The following is a 19,371-nucleotide window of genomic DNA, read 5'->3' as shown; positions in this document are numbered from 1 at the left end:
CTCTGTGGTGTAGAGATTTGAAGTAATTGGGGGGGGATGGTACAACAACACCAGGCTCAATTTATTGACACCTCAACAGGAGCAGGGCAGGACTCACCTCAACAGTAGGAGGGCAGGAGGAGAGGGGGGCAGCAGCCCGGCTCAGGCCCTCAGCTGCAGTGGGTTCCTGGGCTGCCTGGCTGTGTTTCCTGGCTAAAAGTCCAGGGCACAAATCAAGGCTGTGCCACGTTTGATCCAGTGCTTCTCTGGCTTGTCCGTAGGGATCTCCACAGCAATCACGTAGTTGGTGGAGTGGCCCGTTGTTGACAACGTGCCTGTAATGGGGGAAGCAAGGGCAAGAGCGTGGTGCTGCTGCACACTGACTGGGGAGTCCCAGACAAGTGACCCCATCCATGAGCCCTTGTTTCCACCCTAATCCAGGTGACAGGCTGAGCAGGGCTGGGGGAAACAGGCTTGTGGGCTTGAGGGGCACTGCTACAGAGCCAGGGTGCCTGCCTGCTCCATCTCCTCAACCACAGCAGGAGAAATCTTTTCTCCCTGGCTGGCCCCTGCCAACAGTACCTTGCTCCGTGCCCATGTATGGCAGGAGGAACTCCCTACTGCCTCTCCCGGGCTGCCCCTCCTAGCTGCTCCTGCAGCTCCCGTGCTTCTGGAAATCTGCCTTTAGGGCACCTACCTGCTCGAGTGAGAGTCTTATAGATGGGGCACAGGTAGGAGCCGGATTCTGGAGGCTTGCGGTTGGGAACAGGCACTAGCCAGATGACAGCCATCTCTGTGTAGAGCTCCTTGGGGCGTGACTCTGCCAGCTGACCCGCAGCCGCGTCCCAGCGGGCGCCCTCCAGGAACAAGCCGTGGATGTAGCAGCCCACGTCGGGCTGGTGTGTCAGCTCCTTCACCGACTCCTTCATGACCTGCCCAGGGAGGGGCGTCGGGCCCTTGCTCAAGGCCTGTCCCTGGCGGCTCAGCCCCAAAAAACCTCTTAAGCAGCTCTTAGTTAAGCCAGCGTTGCCAAAGGAGAGCCTGCCCCAGCTCTCGGAGGGGCTGGGCTGCATTTTTTGGCAGCTCACATCATGTTGGGCAGCCTGTGACAGAGCTGGTGGAGGGGGATGTGAGCAGCTCTGGAAGCAGAAGCCTCTGCCAGCCTTGGGGAGGTGTCTGGCAGGGTGGGTGTATCCAAGCACAAAGAGGATGATGGGGCCATAGGCTGCTGTGTAGCCTGGTGCCTTCACCTCTTGGGCAGACCAGGGCCCTTGTGGCCTTCTAGCAGGAGATTCCAAATAAATTCAGAGCCTCCACCTGATTTACTTACCTTGAAGTTAAATGAAATGGTGTCGATGGAGATGACAGACTTCCTGGCGAAGTTCTGCAGTGTCCCGGTGAGGAAGGCCTGGGGGAAGAAGAACCCACTGATCCAGAACACGGAGGGGATCCCATGGCTGATCCAGTTCTGCAGGAATTCAATCCGCTGCACCAGGTCGTTCACCCACGATGCCAACGGCTTCAGCGACGGATAGGCCTGTGGGGCACCCACGGAGGGAGGTGCTGAATGCAGCCAAGGACAGCCCAGACCTTGTGCCTCAGCTGCTGAGGCTTCCCAGAGCCCAGGGGCTGGGAACAACTGGGAGCTGCACTAGGCAGGAGACATCTCCATGTCAGGGGACCAAGAGCCAGCTCCACATGAGACAGCCCAGTCCAGTGGCAGTTGATGACCCATTCCCCTGGTTTGGGTGAGCTCTGGCAGGCAGCTGGGCTGGCTGGGGCATGTACCTTGGCATTCCATATTTCAGGAACACTGTTGTTGTACAAACTGGTGGCCATCAGCTCCAGCCGAGAGGACATCACAACCAGACCCTTGAGAGCTTTCAGCAAATCCTTCAGACTTTGAGCAACCTCCTCCAGGAGCTTGTTGTACCTACAGAGAAAGGGCAGAGGGAGCAGAGTGACTCTCTGCAGTGGTTTATTGCCCATTGCCTGCCCAGAGAGGGTGTGGATCTTTATACAAGAGCAAAGCTCCTCCATGTAACCCCCAGCCCCAATCCTCTTCAACAGGGTCTCACAGCTGCTTCTCCAGCCCTAAACTGCTGACTGTAGCAGATGGAGACAGGATCAGCCAAAGGTCCTGGCTGGGACAACACCGTTGTTAGTGTGACTGCCAACCCCACTGCTGTGCTCAGTACTGAGGTTCCCCAAAGGTGGGTGGCAGTAGGGGCCTGCACCTCTCTGCTGTTCTGCAGGATGTGATCCCACAGGAGTTTTACCTGATCACTTCCTGCACCAGCACTGTGTTCATGGATTCTTCGTAGAGCAGTGGGTATTTTTGGATCACCTCCTGCAGGTTCATGGGGTCAGGCAGCTTTGCCAAGATGTCATTGGAGGTCTCCTCCACGATCTGCAAGGAAGGCAGCACGTGGCAGCACCCTTCTAATCCAGCCCCATGGCTGCTGAGAAGGGGCAGAGCTAACGCTGGGATGGCAGTGCCACTGGTGGCACCCAGCAGGCAGGGTGGCACCTGCTGAGAGCCGGTGCTTGTGGTCACTGCCCACACTGGGCACTGGCTGCCAGAGCACCGACAGGACTGGGGCACCCACCTCTTCCCTGCTGCGGCCTCCCAGCGTGATGGTCTTGGGCTGCAGCAGCGAAATGGCCCCCAGCAGAGCAAAGGTCTCGTTCTGAGCGAAGGTGATGTCGGCATTGTCGTGTAAACCAAAGAGCTCCGGGCTGTCGTTGAGAGGCAGGCCCTTGACGTATTGGAGGTAGCCCTGGAGAGGAATCCACACAGACTCTGAGGGCAAGAGCAGCCAAAGATCCCCAGGTTCTTACAAACTTATATTCCCCCAGGGACCTGAAAATGCAGTGGGTTTCAGGGAGGAGAGATCCCCTTTGCCCTGTGACAATCCCCCTGGATCTATGAGCTGAAATTTGTGACTTGAGTACTTACATTGAGGTCAGAAGAGGTACTGATCTGCTTGTAGATACCTGATTCGGAATAGGAAAAGTCAGGACTTAAAACCTCAGGTTTGTAGAAATCCTCCAAAATGCTCATGATGCAGCGCCGGTCCCAGTCGTCGGTCACGCGGCCGCCGTAGTTGATCTCCCCAGCTGTGTATTTCAGAACCTGCAAGAGACCCCACCACGGTTCTGATCCATGTCTGCACCGTGAGCCTGTTCCCTCGCAGGAGGGGCAGCTCTCACCTTGTAGGGAATTTCTGCGTACTCGTTCAAGAACATCTGCAGCTGACTGATGCAGATGCGGAGGTCTCCGTCTGTGAACTCATAGGGGATGTTGAACCCCAGAGGCCCAAACTTTCTCCTCTCCAGCATGTTCCCATGGAAGAAGCAAAGTGAGAGCAACAAGGATTTAAACTCTGTGACCTGTGGGAAGCAAGGAGAGGAGTTGCTCAGCTTGGGAGGAGGCACCCTTGGAGGGAGTCAGGTTCTGCTGGGACCTGGCAGATTAATAGTGCCAATTCAGGAGTGCCAGCTGGAGCTTGGAGAGGGGGAAACCTCAGTCAGGCTGCTGTGCTGGGAAAGGCCATGGCCCACTCCTGGCTTAAAGAGAGCTGCAGCAAGTGCCTTATGCCCGGCTTCCAAAATAGTGTTGTTTCTGTTTCTCAAAGTAAAACTTCCAAGTTGCTCTTCACAGGCGTGAGTTTATGAGAAATACCTCCTTCTCTAGCACATGGATTCTCTAATGGGGAGGAAGATCTATGCCTGGAGAGGAGCAACATCCAGGTGGAAAGCATAGAGTGGAGCAGGCATGGAATGGGGACAGCAATCCAAAGCACAATCTGGGTCTTACCTTGGAGCAAGAATTCAAGAAGTCATCACTGAAACTAATGTAGGACTTGAGCAGGTTGGCCTTGACCCCACGGGGGGGCTCGATGGTTATCTTGGAGCCATTCTGGAGAATGGACACAGGGAAGTGGTTGCTTGGTAGACTGGTGAGCCAGAGGCGAAAGTCCGGATGCACCTGAAGTCCAGAAGGCAGCAAGTGCTCAGAGGGTGCAGGCACAGCCCCTGCAGCTCCTGCACTGACCCTCTGTTCTGTGAGGAACCTATGGATGGGACTGAACTAGAGCTGGGGTCCTCCCAGGCTCCAGCCTCCTGCCTGTTATCCTCAGAGTGGGCACCTACTCAGTAACACATCTCACCTTGCTGGGGTCAATGCCCTCGATGAGTCTCTCCAGTGAGGGCATCCAGCTGGGAGCCAGGTGGCAGTTCTGGAAGAAGACCCAGTTGCCCTGCTCCATGGCACTGTGCAACATGGCTTCAGCACGGGGGCCCTGCAGAGGCAGAGAGAGAGAGCTCAGAGACCCTGTGCCATGGCACGCTGTGTCCTGCTGAGCTGGACTGGGAGGCAGCTCCCTGGAGCTGGGTGGAAGGACCACTGTCCAGAGCTATGGCCTGGCTTTGCCCCTATGGCTCAGCTGGATCTTTGCTGTTTGATGGCACAGCAAAGGACTTTTACAGCTTTTACAAGCCTGTGAGGAAGGGCGGAGGGAATGGAAGAACTGCAGATGGATTCAGGAAGGCAGAGGGCACTGTAGTGGGAGCTGCTGCAGCTCCCACACCAAGGGGGCAGAAGCAGAAGGTTGGTAAGGGCCCTGGGGCACGAGGGTGTTTTCACAGCGCTGCAAGTGTTTGACCTACTTGGAGCTTGGTGAGTGTCCTGACGAGTGCCAGGACACTGCTGTTCCAGGTATGCGCTGACAGCTTACCTGTCCTTGGCCCAGAGAAATGGCAGTGAGCTTCTGTGTGAACTTCATTTCTTCAGCAAACTTGTAGAGGTCGGCAGCGGGGTCAGTGCCCGGGGACAGCACGAACACCAGGGGGGTGGTGGCAGTGGACTCCTTAAACACGACTGAGAGGTCAGTGGTCTGCAATAGAGAGTTGGTCAGAGTGGAGAGCCCGTAGTGGAACCATACAGCACCTCCTCAGCCTTCCTGGCCTCCAGCTCCCCTCCAAGGCACTGGCGTCCTCTCGGGTGCCAAGGTCAGGAACACGTTCAGTGAGGACCACGTACAGCTCTCCTCTGGCTGCATTAGGGTCAGGGCATGAACCACTTTCCCATTTGTCATTCGAACCCTTATCTTGTACACCTGCAGTATCTGCCCCTCCCAGTGTGGTTTAACTGGTGGACATCAGAAAGGCTATCCCTCGTCTAAGGCACAGGTATTTCCCCAGCTGTGGGAGGAACACTCTGGCTGCAGAGGGACACCATCACCCTCACTGCCCATTTATCACAAGCTTGAGGCCTCCTGCTCCCCTCCCACCAGCACCTGCTCTTGGCTGGTTACCTGTGGCTCGATGAAGCGCTGATCCAGGTTCAGCACCACGAAGTCCTGCATGGCGTTAGTGATCTTGTCTCCACGCAGACATCGCAGAACCAGCAGCTTCTGGAAGGCATCGAGCCCATCTTCCCACTTCCCAGGCAGAGGCTCTCTGCAAAGAAATTGGGTGCATTTTGGGGGGATGTGCCAGATCCTACACTCCACAAGAAGTACCCAAGTTGCCTGCAGGCAGCCATTAGGGCTTCATAAGGGACAAGGACCTTCTAGTCCCTTGGCTGAAGTTGTTGTCTGTAGCTCTGAAACCACCGGTGGGCAAGCCAGAACTGCTTCCACGGGGGAAGCAGCAAATACTGCTAGGATAAGGCATTGTGTGGCTCTGTCTTGGGCAAGCAATGGTCACCCCTGAAGAGAAAAAGGCAGTGCCTCACCCTTTCCCTTGTGTGGCACTGCACCGGTAGCAGAGCTGGCACTGTGGCTGTATCAGCTCCTCCTGCTCTCCCAGGGATGTCATGTGCAGTAGAGCTAAGCAGGGGACACTTGCCTGTGAGGCTTGTGGCTGTCAAAAATGGCCCTGAACCCTTCAAGGTTGGCTGCAAAATCGTTGTCAAAGTCAGAGAAATTCTTCAGGCTGCTCAGGGCCAGGATGTCTCCCCACGCTCTCTCGTTCAGCCAGGCTGGAGCTGGGTTGTCCTTCATCTCCTTTATGGCCCCTCCTGACAGCAGGTACCGCCACTCATCCTGGGAACAGGACACAATTTGGTCATGGATAACAGCCTACACACCTGAGCCCAAGGCATGTGGTGCCATATCCAATTAAAATCCCATAGTATCTTTCTGGCTGCTCTCCTGCCAGGTGTGTGTGTCAAGCAGTAAGTGAGCTGGAGGGTCTGGTGAGAACAACATAGTGACTGCTCAGCTGCCACTCTCTGCTAACCCCTGTCTGCTCCCTCTGAACTCATTAACCTTTGCAGCAGTCTGGCAGCAAGCTGGCAAAAGCTGCAGGTGATTCAGGCTAGGCAGCTCTGCATGTAGACACAGAGAACAGTTTGAAAGCCGAATAAGGACAGAGGCCCTGTGTTTGCCCAGCAGGCTGTCAAGCCTGTCCCTAACCCCAGGGAACAAGGCTCCTTTTCCACCCAGCACACAGTTCTAGGGGCTGAATAGGCTGTGCTTGAGCTGCCTTGATGGGATCCCTTCAAGGACTAAGGTGACTTGCTCACCATATCGATCTGCCCCTCATTCATCAGAATCCGGGCGCTGACCAGGAAGGCAAACATGAGCTTGTGCTTCTCGAAGAGGCTGCGGCACACGTTGCAGTAGAGACTGAAGGTGATGTAGTTGTTGATGTTCTCCACCCGCTCTGTCAGCGCCTCTGAAAAAAAGGCAACAACCAGACAAGGGTGGTGGGTGCCTCAGGGGAAGTGGAGGGTGCTCTCCACATCAGCTCTGGGTTCCTGGTCACAAAGGCACACCCACACCCTGCCCGGGAAGGACAGATGCTGCTCTCACACGCAGACCTGGTGCAGATGTGGGGCGACGGAGAGGATACAGGAGGGGGCTGTTCTGGGAAGGCACCTGCTTTCTCGGAGTTACGGATCCCCAAGAGGAAGATGTTGAGGAACCACTCGAGTGAATACTGGTACATGGGGTCCACGTTGGACAGGTCTGAGACACAGAAGTAGAGGATCTGCGAGCGGACAGCCACAGGCACGTACTGCATGCGGGTGATGTTGATGTCCTTCTCTGTCTGCTCTGCCACCACCACCTTGGCCTGGAGGACAGAAGTGATGTCCCGGTTAGTGGAGTGCTGGCAGGGGATGCACAGCTGCAGGGGGAGAGCACCTTTCACCTCTGACCTGGATCTCTCCTGCCTTCAGCTTGGATGCCTCCAACACTTTGATGAGCTCCAAGTCATCCACAGGGTTTCCTTCAGAAGTGCTGAGCCGATACAAGATCTGGTCTTCTATCTCCTTTAGCTCCTGGCGCATCTGGGCATTGCTAATAATTAGCTGGTTTCTATCTTCTTCTAAGTCAGGCCGCTCCGCAGCCACCACTTCTCCCAACAGTTGGTCTTCCAAGCCACTACAACGAAAGCCATGGAAGTGAGGGTGGCAGGTGAGGGGGCAACAGGCCCGAGGATCTGAGGACTGCAAGGAAGTCTGAGGCTGAGCAGCATGGGCAACTAATGGGGTAAAAGCAGGTACCTGGGTGAGAGGGTGAAGTTGATGAGGGTGAGCTTTGTGGAGACCTCAGGGCTGTAGTGAGGGTTGGGCAGCTTGGTGGTGATGTACATCTTGAAATCATCGTGGTAGGGGATCACTGTATCCCCCAGCTTCAGCACGGTGTTGCCTTGCTGTTTGAAGGTCTGTACCGGAGAAGGACAAATACAGAAAGACTGGGATGGCTATCCCTTGTGAGAGAAGGCATCCTGCTGTGCCCTGGGCTCTGAAGGCTCTCAGGACAGATGAGCTCCAAGCTTTCCTGCAGAACTGAAGGCCTGAACCTGAAGAGAGCAGTTGTATTTCATGGCTCTGCCTCCCAGGCAAAGATGCCTGCTGGCAGAAGACCAGTGTGTGCAGGAGGCTGTCAAAGTGCTGGAGCCCTGGCCAAGGCATGGGACTCACTCATCCATGTGAGTTCTGCCTGCCCACACCCACGGAGACCTATGGATGCACCACAACCCATGGCACCCTGGCCAGATGGCCCCTTACAGCTCAGCCAGGTACCCACTGCTCTCCTTGCCAAGGTAAGACATAGGACCTCTTTCAGCAGGACAGGCTCAAGGACTGGATCCAGCTCCTCGCCGACATTCTCTAGCAGGAAGGGCTTCCCAAAGGTAATGGTGTTTTCCAGAGTGGAGAGGAAGTCCCGGTCACTCAGCTTGGCCACCTCCAGGCTGTTCTCTCTCTCCTGAAAGGCAGCAGGGGAAGACAGTGTTTCTGTGGTGTCCTGCCACCTTCACATCCAGCTCCAGTGCACAGTACACCTCTCACTGGACTGATTTAGCTCCCTGTTGCAGCGGAAATAATATCTTTTCTTGCTCAGCTAGACTTTGGCTATTTTGGCAAGTTTATCCCCCATCAGCAGCTACTAGAGGCAGCTCAATGAGGCAGGAGAAAAGTGGGGAAATAGGGAGAATTTCCTTCACAGAGCCATACCCCTCTGGAGCCCCACACTGCTAACTCAGGGCACAGCCTGCAAAGTGAGAGCAGGTGGGTGGGAAAAGCCCTCAGGGAGCAAAACAGGAGCAGCTGCCTCAGCCTCCTGCCTGATCCTTCAAAAGGGCAGTAAAGTGTGTCTCTGGAGAAGATGTGGTGGTCAGTGTTGTCAGCTCTTTGGCAGTAGGGTCTGTGCTCAACAGCCAGGTAGTGTTACCCTGATCCCTCCCTGTCCTAGAAACCTGAAAACCCTTATGGGATATGTTGGTGGTGTTTTGTGAGGTGAAGGCTCCCAGAATGTTAGTGGAGAGCCAGAGTGGGAATCTGATGCTTGCTTACGTGGGGGCTCCTCCTGCCCAAGAAGGGAAACCCGCCTGGGATGAATGTGGATGTGGAGACTGTCTGGTACTGGCTAGGTTGGGCTGGCACAGTGTGGGGGTTTTGGAGCTCTAGAGCCCAAAGCTCTGCACAGCTCCTGACAGAAAGCTGTTACCCCTATCCTGGCATGCCTGGCCTTCCTCCCCACAGCTCTTACCAGGTTCTTGATCCACTTGTTTGCTTGTCCTTGTGGGTCTATGTAGTGAGTCCAGCGCAGGGAGAATCGGGTTATTACCCCATTCTCCACAGACAGGGCATCGTTGGGTAAACCAGCAATCTAACAGGGTAGAAAAAGTTGTTGGGACATCTGGTAGCACACACAGGTGACCAGAGAGAAGCCTTTGCTGCCCTGGCCCCTGAGTGCTCCCAGTGGGTGAACAGGGGATGGTGGCAAGCCCTGGGATGGAACTGTGCTGTGGGGTCAGGCTTGGGCAGGCTGTGGCCAGAGCTAGGCTCTAGGCCTGGGAGCTGTAAAGGACAAGCCTTACAGGTCAAGGCTGATGCCTTCATTGCTGCTGCCCAAGCCTGGCAGTAATTCCAGCTCTGCAGTGTGGAGGCGCTTGGTCATTATCCAGCTGCTTGGTTTGGGGCTTGTCCTTTGGTGCAGGTGATCCTAGTGAGTGGTGAGCTGAGTGTTTTAGTCTTTACCTGAGGTCCCTTCTCCCTCAAGTATTGCTTGGTTTGGGGTTTTTTTTTTTTTTTTTTTTTTCAACTTGCCTGCCAGGAGCGGATTTCCACAGGGTCTCCAAGGGTGTTGATGAGGCTTGCATCCCAGCTGTGGGGAATGTAGTTTTTGGCCAGCTCCTTCATCCACTCCTCGGACAGTGCTGCACGGTAGTCTCCCTGCCACGAGAAACACCATCATAGCCTTTCTCTAAGTTGCAGCTGGTCTGTTGTGAGTATCTAAACCCTTCTGTTCCCATTCAAATGGGCCCTATGCAGCCTTTGGCACAAGTGGAGAGAGATCCTGGAAGGATCTCACACCCTTGTGTCCTATTCCTTTCTCCATGGCCAGGACAGCAGAGCTGCAAGCTGAGTGCTGAGCACTGCCCACTTACTGTGAAGGGGCCCAGGTAGGCCACAAAGCCAGCTGCAACCAGCACGTCCCCAGAGCTGTTGTTGATCTTGCCATCCAGGCTCTCCACGGTGTCCTGCCAGCGCACCTTCTCATCAGCCAAGCTGTTGATGAGCTGTGGGATAAGTTGCACATGTGAGAGCTGCTGTGTGGTCTAACTTTGTGTCCTGGACCTGCTGCTCTCTGGGTAATGCTGCAGGTGACTTTGGTGACCAGAGGCTGGGGTGGCCCCTGACATATTCTGAATTCTGTCTGGCTTTGAGCACCCAGTTCTGGGATTACTGAGCTGCTCTCAGCTGTCCTGGAGACCTATTACTAGTTGAGGAAGCTGTGCACAGGAGGACAGCAGCTTTTCACATCAGTGCCTGGCTAGCTTAGCTTTCCAGTCCTGTTGAGCTGCTGAGATCAGGGCAGGCAGCTTCAGCCTAGGATTGTCATGGATGTTTTCACCATTGTGGTGCGTGGTCTGAAATTGAGTTGCCTCATATAAGCAGGCAGAACCCAGCTCTGTCCCTTACCACATCAGCACGGGCCAATCGCTGCAGACACTGCTCACACTTCATCTCCAACTCCTCCTTATTGGCTTTGCAGGCCTCGTACTTGGCTTGCAGCATGGCAATGCCATCTTCAACCTCCTTCAGGCGTTGCTTGGCTTCATCAAGGACCGCCTGAGTGGCACGCAGGTCCTCCTCTGCCTCCCGCAGGGCTTGCTGGGGAGATGCACAAGGAACGGTGGGTATGTTGGGCATGTGGTCAGGCTCTTTCCCAAAAGCCAGAGACCTTGGAGCAGGAGCTGGTTTTCCATAAAAGCACTTGCTGATAAGTGCTAGCTACTGATATCTCGATATCTCAATATCTCAGTCAATCCAATCCCTGGATGACAAAGACGTTACGTCCTGACCTGCAGAACATGGTGATTCCCAGCATCTCCAACAGAAGGGAGCAGCTGGTACTGTGTTCCTGAACATCGAAAACAACTGGGTCGCACAGCCTCTTACCCGCTTGGGCTCCACGACCTTGGACACAAAGTGGTACTTGTGCATGGCACGCACCCACTGGCAGATGGAGGTACAGGCTTTGGACACCTTGGCGATGGCAGCTGGCTGAAACTCCTCATTGTCAATGTAGGGCTGGATGGCCTTGATCACATTGTCTGAAATATTGTCCTGTGAAGAATGGTGGGAGAGAAAGAGACTTCTCCTCAGGCAGATCTCTAGCATGCTCATCACTCAACTCCTAAGGGCTTCCCCCAGAGGCAGCAGCATCCCAGGACCTGACAGGGTGGTCAAGGCATCACACTGGAGCAAGAGGAATCGAATTGCTGCACGCTGAGGTCTGGGAGCCACAGCTGTGGGGTTGGGTAAATCCCTTCCCATACCACTTCTACATAGCTCCTCCACACAAAAGAGCAGAGGGACAGAATGTGAAGATTTGTGTGTCTGGGTCCCAGTGCCCAAGGCAATGAAGTGCACCCAACTGACATGAGGGCTTGCAGGCCAAATACACCCCCATCCTCAGTGTTGCCCACAAGGAGCTCAATTTGTTACTGCTGTGAGAAGGATGTCTGTGAGGCAATACCTTATCCCACTCACAGCCTCCTTCTGCCACTGCTTACCTTATCATAATCATACAGGCTGTTCAGGAACTGCACTGGGTCCTGGAGAAGGGCCCTGCCTGGCTCCCAGTAATCATCCACCTTGGTGCCTATCTTTTCTCCTGCCACCTTTTTGGGCTTTTTTCCATGCATAATGCAGACAGCTTCAATCACAATCTTCACACCAGGGGGAGGCCGCTGCAGGGCTCGTACCTGCAAAACCCAAATGGAAACAGTGGGTTAACTTGATTCTCTGGGAGATGGGGTGCTCATCCCTCCCTCAGCAGGGCCAGCGGAGACTGGGACGAGAGGTAGGACGCTTAGAGAATGCAATACGCGGGCAGGAAGGACAGAGGCATTTGAAGGGAAAGCTGGTTATCAGAAAGGGCATGGAGTAAACTAAATGTAGGCTGAAAGAGCCTGCTGTGATACCCTGATAGGTTTGTCCCTATGGGCTGAATGTATCTCGGCAAAGGAGCTAAATCTGTATGGCCCCAGGGAGAAGGCTGTATGGAAATGGGGCATGGGCAGGCTTTCCCCCTTGTTCTATGGGCTCTCGTTTGTCTTGTACCCCACCACAGCAATGCCACACCCCACAAGCTGGTCTTCAGCACTTGTGGAGTGCTGCTGCAGCACCCTTGAGATGACTGTGGTGTCAGAACCTCTGAGGATGACTCCTGCTTTATCCCTTCTAGTGCTCGACCATCCTTGCCATGTTCAGCTGGGGATATTCCCAGGCCTTCCCACTGGACACTGTCAGCAGAGCAGCAGACTTTATGGCAACGCTGAGGCTGATCTACCCCCACGCAGACACCCTCTGTGAGAAGGACTTTGAGTGGCTCTTTGACTGCCCTGAGACAAAGCAATTCCTCGAGTGGTTCTGCAGCATGGTGGGTGAGGAGAACGTACTGAGCCCAGCTGAGGTGGAGGCCTATGAGGCCCTGCTGGCTGCAGGCAAACCCATCTTGGAAGGAGATGCCCTGGAGGAGGCCCTGCGGATGTGCTGCCAAGTCATGCAGCTCCCAAGCATGATAGCAGATGAGGGGCCCTCTCAAGAGGCCCTGCAGCAGGAGCTTCAGGAGCTGAAGGACTATCGTGACTGTCAGCTCTGGAGGTACAGGAAGCTGCTGGCCTGGACAGACAAGCTGCAGCAGGAGCAGAAGTATTTGGAGGAGGAGGAGAATGTGGTGAAGCAGGACTTGAGGATGGCTCATATGGACCTGAAAGAAAAGATCTTCAAAACCAGAGCTGTCTTGAGCCAGGTCAGCCAGGCTGCAAAGCAGGTGTCAGAGTGTCAGGTGGGGATGGGCCAGCTGCCAACACTGCTGTGCCAGATAGATCTTGGCCCTTACCTGGAGCAAGAACAACAGGCCACCAATGCATTTGAGAGGTTCATCCAGCAGGTCCTACCAGAGAGTGTCCAGGCTCCAGATGCTTGGGAAGCAAGTGCACAGGGAGAGAGAAGCCTGAAGGAAGGGCTGGAGGCTGGGGCACAGATGGACTCATACTGTGAAATGCCACAAGAGAGAAGAGGAGCTCCTTATCAAGAATGCACAAAGACACCGTGGGGGGTGGCACCAGCAAGCTGGGGAATATTGGCCCAAGGCTCAAAAGCAGAGCTGCTATTGGATGTGGGGAATGAGAGAGATGTGTTGAGCATGGAGAGTGAGGAGGAGAGAGATGGTAGCCAGGATTTCACAGAGAGAATGGACACCAAAAAAACATCAATGCCGAAAAGCCTTGGGACTGATGAAGATGAGCTACTGGAGGACCAAGACAGCTTCTGGAAGGAGCTGGGCCAAATAGAGACAGCATATATCTGTGCCCGGAGGGAGGTTATAGTCACTGCAGCAAAAGTGGAAGGTGCCTGTGCTGCACTGGAGTGGGCCCAAAGGACTCTGGAAGCTCTTGAGGATAACCAGGTAGGGCCAGTGCCCCCATTCCTCCACCATCCTTTGTGGCAGGGTCTGCCTGCGGCAGAGGCAGTCCCTCCTGCTGACCACTGGAGCACAGCTGACAAGCTGGGAGGGGGCGGCAGAGCCAGCCTGTCTTGTGTCACCAGCCTGTCTTGTGTCACCAGCCTGTCTTGTGTCCCCCTGTGCAGCAGGCGGTCGAGGCTGAGCTCCGGAGCCAGGCTGCCATGCTCCAGAGGCAGCTGCACACCCTGCGCTTCGACATCACGCACACTCTGACACACCAGCTGCTGCCCCTGCTGAAGGCAGAGGCCCGGCGCCGCTTTCGCCTGCCCATCCTGCACGAGCACTTCAGCCGGGAGGCTGCTCGCCTCCAGAACATTGCCAGGAGGCAGGAGGCAGCGGCTGCTTGGCTGCCGAGCCAGCACAGCCGCCTGGATCTGCTGGAGCTCCAGCTGAAACGGGAGAGAAAGGAGCTGGAACAGAAGGCTGCTTGGTTGGAGAAGATCGAAACCATCATGAGGAAATCCCAGACTAGGCTGCAGGAGCAGCAGAACTACTTCAGAGGTGCCAGGTCCTCCCAAATGGGTCATCCACGCAAATGGATAGACCCCAAGGACCTCACTGCTATACGGTAAGGGCCTGGGGGGTCTGAGCACGAAGAACAAACTGGATGTGGGGGCAGTGGCATGGGAATGGCTGAGGCAGGCAGCACACCCAAGCTACCAGATAGACTAGCAGTGCTCTTCTGCCAGTGCAGCCACTGTGACTCCATGGTGGTGTGAAATTCCCCAGATCTGCTTCTTTCTGGCTGGCTTGGACTGAGGAAGCAAAGTACGGGCTTGGAGAGTGGAATGAGTACAGAGAACATAAGTTTTTCTAGAATGCTCAGGTAGAGAGTGTAGAGGCAAGTCTTCAGCCATGGAGAAGGAGAGCTGGGCCACAAGAAAGCACAAGCTGCTTAGAGCAAGACCTTTCTCTGACTAGGTGCCCTGCATTGACTGGGTCTTCTCAGTCTTCCCCACACAGTTCTGGAGTAGCTGGTGCTGGTGTCTGTTGAAAAGAAATCACACACTGGCTCTTGAGCCAGCCTGGTCCTTTATGGTGCTCTTCCCAGAGCTCCATGACATGGGATGCTCATCAGGAGTGGCTGTCTTCTCATTGCTGACCCACATCTGCTTGCATCCCAGTCTTACAGTGCACAACAACCTCAGAGTCCTGATCTTCCTCAGCCCTGGTGCTGTACTCACAGCTCTGGCTGGCTGTCCTCTCTCACAGGCTCTGGGACATGCTGATGGGGGAAGTTCAGGAGAAGCAGCCCTTCCGCAGCTACGAGGCCTTGGCAGCCAAGTGTTCCCAGCTGGTTCAGGACAAGAAGGCACTGGAAGCCCAGCTAGAAGCTCCTATACCCGAGGTGTCTGCCCTGGAGTCCTCCATAGAGGTGGTCTATCGCCAGCTGTACAACAGCTCCAACCAGCTGCAGCTCTCCTCGCCGGTAAGGAAGCACTGCTGCACCCCTCTGCCATCCTCCCTGGGTGCAGGGGGGAGACCTCGCTGCCTCTCAGCCACAGAGGGAGGGCAGGTTGGCCTGATCCTTGCCTTGTCCCAAAAACCATCTGGTGAGGCAGTGGCTGGCTATGGGACACAGGTGATTCTCACTGTGTCTCACATGTGCTGTTCAGTGTCGAGATTGGGGTGCCTTAGCCAAGGTGTCCCAGTAAGCCACCTCTGCTCCTTGGACTGGGAGGGTTTGGAGGCCAGAGCTGGGTGGTTAGTTTGTTTCTGGGGGGCTGAGCTGTTCCACAGGTCTGAGGAAAATCCCTTTATTTCTCCATGTTCACATGAGTTTGGGCTCTGTCCCTTAGGAGATCACCAAGCTGATGCAGCAATTGATCATCATGCAGGACGACCTCCACCAAAAGCTGACAGACTTCCTGGGTGACTTGGAGGTGAAGCACAGGGCTCTGGAGAACCCCATCCTGCAGGCAGAGCGCAACCTTTATGTGCAGTTTTACTGCGATGAGGATCGGCTGAGAGAGGTGGTGGAGGAGCTGGAGAAGCAGGCATCGGCTTCCTTCCCCTCCCGTGAGGGGAAAGGAGTAGGTCAAAGGGATCCTTGCTCCCTGCCACAGTAGTGGTGTCCTCTCTTGGTTGGGCTGGGTCCTTAATTCTGGACTGGGAGAGAACTCTGGTGGTCTCTGCTCCGGTGACAGGTTACTTGGGTCATGACCTGGCAGCTGGGTTTAAAAGAAACTGGGAACTTATTCCTTAAACAGTTTCCAGGGGCTGGTTTAGATGATGCGTAAGAAATTGATGCATCTTGTGGCATTGGAAGCCTTGGATAGACAAGACACCTCTCATGCCATCTTGACAAGAGGATGGGTGCTGGGGGCAAGAGGACCAACACTGTCTGTGTCTTTCCCCACTTTCTGGGGAAAGGGGTTTTGTACGTTTTTGGGAGAATAAAAAGGTCTGTTCCTCACAACTGCAGAGCAATCAATAAGCCTGTCCCTTGTGTGGTGAAATCTACTCACTGAGTGTGATCTCTTGGCTATGGGCTGTGATGCTTGCAGGCTCAGAATCACCCTTCTTTCTCTCACTAGCCTATTTCAAGCCAGCATTCCTTGAATTCAGCCTGCTGCCTCCTCTCTGCCTGTGGTGGGTCCCTTTCCAAAGAGCCTGCAGGTTCAGGGTGCTGCCAGTTCTGTCCCTGTGCTGCAGTCAGCACTTGGGATTGCTTGGTGGTCCCTGCTGCCTACCCCCATGGACAGGCACGTGGGGCCAGCCCTCCTCCACAGCCTCTCCAGGACATGCTGGAAACACCCAGGAGCCCCTTACTGCCTTTCTGCCCTTCATTTTGCCTCGGAAGGAGTGAAGGTGAGAAGCTGCATGGGCAGCTGCCCAGAGTGAGCCCAGGGGGATGGATGGAGGGAAAGGCTGGGGACATTGCAAGCCTATTGAAGGGGAATTGCTGCAAAGGGACAGGCTGTCCTTGACCAGACCCAGTTTTGCCACCCTCTCCCTTGACACAGTTACCTCTGTAACATCATTTCTGTTGAGGTTCTTCAGGCTGGCAAGAGCAGCATCCAGGGCTGGGAGGGCTTCATCCAAGTCCTTCTGAGCATCATCTGCAATGGCTTGGGCTTTCTGAGCTTTCTCATTGGCCTTTGCCTCCTCAGCCTGCACAGCACTTCTTGTCTCTTCAGCCACAGCTGTGTCCACCTGCAACACCATAGACAACCTCAGAAGCATGCTGGAGGCAGAGCTTGACTTGGCTAGGAAAGGATCACAGCTGTCCTGGCAGCTTGTGTGTCTTCTTCCAGCAGATCTCAGGGACCTAACTGCTGCAGGGGCTGCCCTTCCTGCAACATACTGGGAGAAGGTTTTTGTCAGCCTGTATAAACCATCCACAAGCTCCAGCTCTGGCTGTGTCTGGGATGATGTTAGTCTTGCAGGAATTAGCTGCTCTACCCATCTTCCTATTGGCATGAGTAGAGGATGCATTGGGGGGGGGGGGGTGCAAATTTGTAGGGAGATGGAGGAATAGGAAGATATGCTTAGGGGTTTGTTTCTAAAACTGCCACTTCTGCCTACCCCAAGGGTTAAAACACTACCAGGAGGCATATCTGCTTATCTGCTATGTGGAAATTTAGGAGATTGCAGATTCTTTCCCCTCTGCATGCAGAGCTGTATGATGTTAGTGTCCCTCTTGACTCTGGCCCAGTGTGGCCATCCCACAGTAGGAGATGGGCAGGGAGGAACACAAGGAGAGAAGGCAGTGACAGCCAACACAGAACAATTCCCTTTTCTGAAGTGGCATGAGTGACTGTGTGATGATCCCTGAGGTATGGGATCATCACACAGTGATGGGGGGTAGGCTGCAGCTGGATCAGCTCCCTGGGAATGGGATGTGAAGAAATGATCCTGTTCAACAACAACAGTCTGGCTTAGAGCTGCTCAGCCCACCTGAGGATTGTGTTAGTGTTGCTAGACTGTGCTTGCAAGGGCATGGGAGCTGGGAGCTCGGCTGCCTGACCCCTGGGTGGTGGTTTCAGACAGGGGCATGGGAGCCATCGCTTCTGCAACAAGTGGTGCTCACCTGCAGCAGAGCAGGACCCCAGCAGGAGGCAGTTTTTGCTGTCAGTGCAGCTCTGCACAAATATCTGCTGTGCCAATCTGAGGCGTTTTTACCTCTGATCAAGCAGGATTTTGCACAATCCCTGCCAGGCCCCTCCAGCCTGTGTCGAGTCCAGTCTGAGCGTCAGAGTTAGAAAGTGCAGGGCTGCCCAGCCGCGGTACCTTTATCTGTTCTATGGTTGCCTCGGTGTCCTTGGCTGCCTGGGCCAGGAGAGGGCGGGAGGACTCCAGCTCCTCCTGCATCTTCGCTACATCCTCTGCTGTTCGCAGGAGCTGTGGGAGCAAAGCAGAGTTAAGAGCAGGGCCAGCAGCCATGGAAAGCCCTAGGAAAGGGCTCTGCTGCCCTGGAGGGTGCTCCCTGCCGAGCATCGGGCTGTGCAAGGCACAGGTCTTGCCCTGGTCCCTGCTAAAGCAACAATCTGACACTGTGGTGAGCTTGTAAACAGTAGTGCCTAATGCTACCTGCACATGTTAGGCATCATTTCAATGAGGCAGCAGAACAATGTTTCTGTTAGAGGGCTTTCAATTACAAGGTCAGTAAGGAACATCCTGAGAGATGAGCTACACAGAGGTCTGTGGTCGCCTAAGACTGGGGTTCATTATTCTTTCAGAGCCATTGCAGACTCAGACCTTCAGAAAGACTGGCCCTGGCAGAAGGCATAGTTCTCACTCGCTTTAGCCTGAATTTTTTCCTGTTACACAGGATGTGTAAGACATCTCACTGCATCTCTGCAGCTATAAATACACTGCTCAGAGTGCATAAGGGATGGCCTCAAAGCTTTCCTGGGTATGAGGGACAAACCTTGTCCAGGCCACTTTGCATCCTGTTCTTGGCTGTCTTCAGTTCCTGTTGCTTCTTTCCAATGAGGGAACTGAATATGCTGAGGAACTCCAGGTAGCTTTTGGGAGTGATATAATTGTGTCTGCCCAGTTCTGCTAGGAACAACTGGCACTTCTTTGCCACACTCTGGTGGATTGCTACACATACTTGAATCTACAAGGAGAAAGGAAAGAAGCAATCTTATTCAGCACTGAACATGTGAAAGGCAAATCCATGTGATGCCCAGAGAGAGCAAAAGGGGCTTATGAAGAACCAAACTGTACAGTTACAGCAGAGCTCATGTGTGTGTGTGGGCTTTAGTGCCCTAGAGGGGTGACAAATGGCCAAGCCTGTTTCAAGGCATACAAAAGCTATGCAGTTCTGCATTTGAATGATCCTGCCATGGCACATTTCTGCTGTGGGGTAGGACACTTTTGAAGGTGTGCCCTGCATCCATTGTCTTGGTGTATTCAGAGACACAGCACACTGAACAGACGGGAGCAGATTATTCCCGAGGATGCACCTACCATCCCGCTGATATCTTCATTACCGCTACCAAGAAGTGGGATTTCACTCAGGAAGGAAGAGGCAACGCTCTGCAGGGCTTCAGCAGGCCACTCATTGAACCAGTCAATGGTACAGCAGTTCACAAGAGAAGGGAACTGCCTCAAGCGTGCGCGGAACACTTCTCCGATGGGGCTGAGGGCGAGGCATGCAGAGATGTGTTACAACTGGCTCCAAATAAAAGGACAAAACAGCTTTCCTTCTACAGAACCACCCTGAAGCCTTGCAGAATAAGAGGGACAGGAATAACACCCAGGGAAGGAGGGAAAAGGGGAATGAAAGTTCAGGCAGTGAGCTGCATGCCCAAAGGTACACGTCTGAGCCCATTCCTTGGCAGTCCTCGGGATATTCTGGAAGTATTAAGATGGTTTATGGGTCCCTCCCTAGGGAGAACACTTAAGCGATAAGAAATAAATGTGCTCTGAAGTTTATTTCAAGCAG

General features: G+C 54.4%; 1 protein-coding gene across 1 annotated transcript in view; it reads right to left on the bottom strand.

The window, feature by feature from the left end:
• Window positions 1-35: 35 nt before the first annotated feature.
• Window positions 36-19,371, bottom strand: part of DNAH1 (dynein axonemal heavy chain 1) — a 71,474-nt gene continuing 52,138 nt past the window's right edge. Inside the window, exons 52-79 of the mRNA XM_039559265.1 lie at window positions 18,894-19,065; window positions 18,349-18,540; window positions 17,709-17,819; window positions 16,446-16,631; window positions 11,518-11,709; window positions 10,901-11,068; window positions 10,421-10,612; window positions 9,886-10,017; window positions 9,545-9,670; window positions 8,985-9,104; window positions 8,052-8,201; window positions 7,496-7,656; window positions 7,148-7,373; window positions 6,867-7,062; window positions 6,512-6,663; window positions 5,833-6,029; window positions 5,298-5,442; window positions 4,719-4,877; window positions 4,152-4,283; window positions 3,800-3,970; window positions 3,193-3,372; window positions 2,939-3,115; window positions 2,589-2,759; window positions 2,259-2,389; window positions 1,768-1,912; window positions 1,310-1,516; window positions 677-911; window positions 36-314 (exon numbers count right to left, since the gene is read on the bottom strand). Coding sequence (XP_039415199.1) covers window positions 193-314; window positions 677-911; window positions 1,310-1,516; window positions 1,768-1,912; window positions 2,259-2,389; window positions 2,589-2,759; window positions 2,939-3,115; window positions 3,193-3,372; window positions 3,800-3,970; window positions 4,152-4,283; window positions 4,719-4,877; window positions 5,298-5,442; window positions 5,833-6,029; window positions 6,512-6,663; window positions 6,867-7,062; window positions 7,148-7,373; window positions 7,496-7,656; window positions 8,052-8,201; window positions 8,985-9,104; window positions 9,545-9,670; window positions 9,886-10,017; window positions 10,421-10,612; window positions 10,901-11,068; window positions 11,518-11,709; window positions 16,446-16,631; window positions 17,709-17,819; window positions 18,349-18,540; window positions 18,894-19,065 — 4,648 coding nt within the window. The 3' untranslated portion in view covers window positions 36-192. The remainder of the gene's footprint in view (window positions 315-676; window positions 912-1,309; window positions 1,517-1,767; window positions 1,913-2,258; window positions 2,390-2,588; window positions 2,760-2,938; window positions 3,116-3,192; window positions 3,373-3,799; window positions 3,971-4,151; window positions 4,284-4,718; window positions 4,878-5,297; window positions 5,443-5,832; window positions 6,030-6,511; window positions 6,664-6,866; window positions 7,063-7,147; window positions 7,374-7,495; window positions 7,657-8,051; window positions 8,202-8,984; window positions 9,105-9,544; window positions 9,671-9,885; window positions 10,018-10,420; window positions 10,613-10,900; window positions 11,069-11,517; window positions 11,710-16,445; window positions 16,632-17,708; window positions 17,820-18,348; window positions 18,541-18,893; window positions 19,066-19,371) is intronic.

Source organism: Corvus cornix, chromosome 12 (genome assembly GCF_000738735.6).
Source record: "Corvus cornix cornix isolate S_Up_H32 chromosome 12, ASM73873v5, whole genome shotgun sequence".
In the NCBI taxonomy this organism is placed as follows: domain Eukaryota; kingdom Metazoa; phylum Chordata; class Aves; order Passeriformes; family Corvidae; genus Corvus; species Corvus cornix.
The sequence above is the reverse complement of the archived record's forward strand: the minus strand, read 5'-3'. Positions and strand labels throughout refer to the sequence as shown.